Consider the following 5337-nt stretch of genomic DNA (forward strand, 5'->3'; position numbering starts at 1 on the left):
TTTAGTTTCAGTACATTAAATTGTCTTAGTGAACTTTGAAAGTATTAAAGAAAGTTAAAGTATTTTTTAATTTAAAGCATAAGTCTGTATTATTATGTCTGATGAAAGTGCTGATAAGTGAGAATTGAGCTTAGGAACAAAAATTCAAGGTGAAAGGATTGAAATTACAAAAATATATATTGAAAAATATCTTTGTTTTTGCCATTTTGCAGCAGGAGCTGTCGTCCTCTCAGAAGTATCAAGGTGTGCATTTCGGGAAGATGTCAGGACGGAGAGAGCAGGTAAAGGGTGGAGACAGACCTGGGCCAGGACAGTATGATCAACAAGAGTGAGTATGACTGATGCATATGTTCTCAGCTGCAACACAACAGCATTTGCATTGTGTTGCAAAATGTATTCGGAAGCATCTGGACTTGGTTTGCCATGTGCAGATGCTTCAGAATAAATTTTACAGACGGCACACCCACAGACCAACGCAGTCTGTTTGCTGGCCGTCTGATGAACGCTGCACTCAAAAGCACTTCCTTTATCTATTAAACTAACTAACTTTTCCTCAAAATATGGGAGTAAGTCACACTTACAAGATACTGGGTTGATATGATAAGCTTTTGAGGAAAACCTAGTCATGGGATTTGCCATTTTAATGATTTTGCCATTTTTTAAAAATTGATTGTTTTGTTTGAGGCAATAGAGCACTGCAGTGTATTTTTGTAGGCCAACCCGGAAATTAGTATCACCCTGGTTCCCTCGACAAAACCCAGTAGGATTTTTCGATTGGCTTTTGGATTATTGTGGAAAATAAACTCTGTGTCAACAAAAGTTTATGAATCTTGCATGTGTTGTTGATCATGATAATCTTCACAAATGAACACAACTATGAATTTTGAAGCCTAAGTCATCTAATGTGTTTGAGTATGGCCTGGCTTATGAGAGTTTGAAGAAAGCCTGTCTGGAGAGCACAAGGAAGGGTGCCTTCGGCTCTATTGCACCACGCCGGCTTTTCCTCCCCAGCAAAGAGGAAATGAGCCGCCCGAGGCCGACTCAGTACAAGGTGAGCAGTTCTTCAACCCAGAAAGTGTGCACTCATTATCCATTGTCTATTGTGCGCTAATCTTCCACCGCCCTTGGGAGCTTATTCAGACTTTTCAGAGAGTTTCATCCAATGAAACGAATAAATCTTCCATAAATCCCCCTGAACTGAATATTTCTCAGCATTTACTAAATGTCAGTCTACAATCTAGAGCCTGTCCTTTCAAAATGTACCATAGGTTTAGCCAAAGTACCACAGTTGCTGCACTTAATTGCAAACGCCACTATTAATTACTGTTGCTCATGCTCAGGGTAAGGTTTTTAAATGAAGTATCAATCATTCATGCTACAGACGTGAATGCATCCTTGAATTGCTTGTTGGCTTGTTGAGGAGAGGTGTGCTTTTACTTTTCTAAGCAGTCAGATTTAATGGTGCTGTATGTCTTTTTTTTGTGACTGTGCTGAAGCATAAAGATACCATAATATGTTTGCAGATATTTAGGAAACATACTGCTACAGTCAGTTATTCTACTTTGAAACGTGTGTTCTGTTTCAGAATGTCTGTTTTTGATTTGGTCCGTGTGATGCCGCCCACTGCCAATTTAACCAATAGGATTTTAACACCCTGGGTTGCCAGTTGGTGGAAAACACATTGTATTGCAGTCATGGAAGCCAGCAAACAGACTGGGTCAGAATTGGGTTCTACTCGACCTAAAAATCCCCGGAATCCATCTAGAAAGCTCTATGATCAAAGGAATATTAAAATGCAGATACATCATCTCATTAACTTAGTGTAAGGCTCGTCGCCTTTCATTGTCAATTGCACTTGTTCCTATTGCGTGTCCGCAATCTGGCAACCCACATGAGCAATGAATCTGAGGAGAAATAGTAGAAGAAACAACTCTCTCCAGTATTTTGAATTTGGACTGCAGTACCCATTTCAACCCCTAACTGTCAATATTACATACTACAGTACACCTTTAAGATTTCTGCCTGGTGGATGATAAAAGTGCAACCACCCTGATCATCCTAGCAACACCATAGCAACTGCCTAAAACACTAACAACCGCAGAGCAATCTCCAAAAACATCTTAGCAACACCATGGAAACCTAAAACTCCCAAACAACAGCAACTGTCCGAAAGACCTTAGCAACTATAACCATCTTAGAAACCATATCTTTGTTGCATCAACGCGTCAAGTTTTGTAAGAGCGAGCACAGCTTAGCAACAACATAGCAACTGTCTAAAATGCATAACCATCCAGAACCCCCTAGCAACCAACAAGCAACTGCCCAAAAGATGTTAGCAACCACCTAGTAATTCCTTAGAACACCCTAGCAACCACATCATTGTTGTATGGACAAAAGAAGCTTTGCAAGATTGATCTCAGTTTAGCAACGCCATAGCAACTGTCTAAAACATAATAACTACTACATAGCAACCACATAGAAAATCTTAGCAATGCCATAGCAACCACCTAAAACTTCCTAACAACTGCATAGTAACTGATTAGGACACCCTAACAATGCCATAACAACCACCTAAATCACCCTAACAATTGCGTAGTAACCACCTTGAAACCACCCTGAACATACTAGCAACGCTATAGCAACCACCCAAAACACCCTAACAACCACAACAGCCACCCACAACATCTTAACAACGCCATAGCAACCACCTAAAACTCCTTAACAACAGCATAGCAACCACCAAGAAAACTCTAGCAATGGCATAGCAACCACCTAAATCACCCTAACAACTGCGTAGCAAACACCTAGCAACGCTATAGCAACCACGTAAAACGTCCTTGGAAATGTCCATCATTTCCAGTGTGATTGTCCAGCTGGCCTGATTCCTGAACCAAACCGACCCAAGTGGAGGTCTTTTATGGACTCTCCTCTGCTTTTGTTCCCCGTTCATGGTCTCTGGCTGCATAGATAAGAGCAGTGAATGTGTCCTACTGGCTCTGTAGATTCTCTGAGACTTTTTTTATTGAATGAATCCTGGAATAAAAGTAATTTATTTCAAACAAATCTCTTGCTGATCCCAAACTTTTGAACAGAAGTGTACGTCAAGTGCACATGGAGATGACCTACTGCATTTGGCAAAATGTCCAATATGCAAACAGAGCACACTGTGGGGGATACTGTATCCCACAATGCAATGCACTTGATTAGACCTTCCATTGCAAGTGTGACAAATGCAAGTGTGTTGAATGTAATGCATTACTAAGTAATTAATTACTGCAATATATATATATAATTAATTTTCCCTTGACAAAGTAAGAGATTACTCTTCATTTTTCTGAAATTTAATTACAGTTACTTCTGATGTAATTGCATTAAATACTGTATCCATGACTACAGAACAATTTAATATAAAACAATAGTGGATTTATCATCAAAATTTAGTGTCTAATGTGAAAAAAAATAGTTTTTAATTTAAACTTCTCCCTTAAAATACCTTGGTCCGTTCAAGAATAATTTATGCAATTTTATATTATTTATTTGATTGAATTAAAAGAGCAGTTTCAGGTCTAGTATTGATCAACTGGTCAAGGTATATATGGGATTTAGAAAGTAATTATTAATAAGTAATGTAATACTTTTTAGAGTGAGTAATTAGTACAGTACTCTAATTACACTGTTGAAGATGCAGTTAGTTGCTAGTAATTAGTTACTATTTTAGAGTAACCTACCCAACACTGTATAAGATGAGGCTGTAAAAAACACTGGACACAGGCAATATAACTACTTCAGTTTCATTGCAATTTAGTGAAGTTTCTTAAAAGTACTATATATATTTTGCAGAAAGCTAGTATTTCTGAGTCTGAGACGAGGACCTGCTGCATTTGATCTCTAGCGTCATGATAGTGGAGATTATGATTTTCCATTATAAGCTGAACCAGAGAGGACCACACAGACACCTCAGAGCTGCTAAAACTGCACCAGTCCATAGTAACAAGAAATATTTGGCCCAGAAGTGAAAGATCTGTCATCATTTATTCACCTCTGTGTTGTTCCGAATGGATTTTAATTCATTTTCTTCTGTGGAACACAAAAATAGTTTTTTTGGAGAATTTCAAACATGCTTTTTTTCATACAGTGAAAGTAGACAGAGACCAGCGGCTGTCGTGCAAGTATTATAAAAGTATGAAAACATATATATTCCAATTATAAGAAGAACAGGCCCAAATTTAAATTTAAATTGAAATCTCATTAATATGAATCGGTCATTATATAAGGAATAATTGATGAAGGGCTGTTATTAGAAAATAATGCACACCCAAGGTGGTGTAGTTGCCAAACTATTTTACTGATAAAATTGTCAGAGTAGAGTTAAACACGTTTTTGTGTGCAAGTATCTTTCAATGTTTGTGAGTGTGTGTCCGTACTGGATGTGTGTGCATGTTTGTATGGGAGAGAGAGCAGGAGAAAGAGAGTATGTGCTTTCCGTCAAAGACTTAAGATATACAAAGACGTGGCAGAATAGTCCCGCCTTCTCAATAAAAAAGTCATCTCGTCACTGCAGCTGCCGTTTGAAGCTCTGGTTGCTATAGCAACACTCAGCGTTCTGAGATGCGCTGCTCTAGCCTGAAAAAATAAGCCTATTTTAACACTATTTGAGCATAAGAAACAACGTTTATGGGACAGTTGTTGTCAAATTTCATTGGTGATTTAAAATTTGAAATTTAATCGTAAGCTTGGTGAACAGTTTTGGAGAATTTTATGTTTCCCCATTCATGCCGCCGAGTGAAATCTTAACCCTAAAAAGGGCAAAACCATAAAGAGACATCAGAAAATTTATTCATTTCTATTTTCCATCTTATTGGGACTCAAAAAATTATTGGGACTCAAAAAAAAAAAAAAAAGAAAGTATAAAAAAGTTATAGAAGTTTAAGTTTACAGTAAAGATAATGTAGTATACTAGTTTTTATTTTATTTGATATAAAATAAATATTTTATCAAATATGTTGCACTCTAAAATTGCTATAAAATCAAAGCCATATGTCTAACTGTAACAACGTTCGTAGGTCGGGAAGAAGGTGGCGGGAACCGGCGAACATTTAAAACTTTAATAAAATAAACAAACACAAAATGAAAGTAAAGCGGCAGCCCCTCGCGGACGACTGTTGCGCACAAACAGAACCAAAACACAAAATAAAATCCAGGTCTGGTCCTCTCTCGTCTTTCACTGTTGTCACTCCTCCTTTTATCCTTCCGGAGCTCCTCCGTGGGACTCGAGACCGGTGAGTGGTGCAGGTGTCGCTCATTATCAATTACTCCACTGGCCTCGCTCCGTTCCCT

The 5337-nt window shown here is 38.1% G+C and overlaps 1 protein-coding gene across 1 annotated transcript in view; it reads left to right on the forward strand.

The window, feature by feature from the left end:
• Positions 1-260: 260 nt before the first annotated feature.
• LOC107557580 (sperm-tail PG-rich repeat-containing protein 2-like) overlaps positions 261-5337 on the forward strand; it is a 9581-nt gene continuing 4504 nt past the window's right edge. Inside the window, exons 1-2 of the mRNA XM_016241054.1 lie at positions 261-281; positions 890-1058. Coding sequence (XP_016096540.1) covers positions 261-281; positions 890-1058 — 190 coding nt within the window. The remainder of the gene's footprint in view (positions 282-889; positions 1059-5337) is intronic.

Source organism: Sinocyclocheilus grahami, unplaced genomic scaffold (assembly GCF_001515645.1).
Source record: "Sinocyclocheilus grahami isolate Dianchi unplaced genomic scaffold, SAMN03320097.WGS_v1.1 scaffold609.1, whole genome shotgun sequence".
Classification (NCBI taxonomy): Eukaryota; Metazoa; Chordata; class Actinopteri; order Cypriniformes; family Cyprinidae; genus Sinocyclocheilus; species Sinocyclocheilus grahami.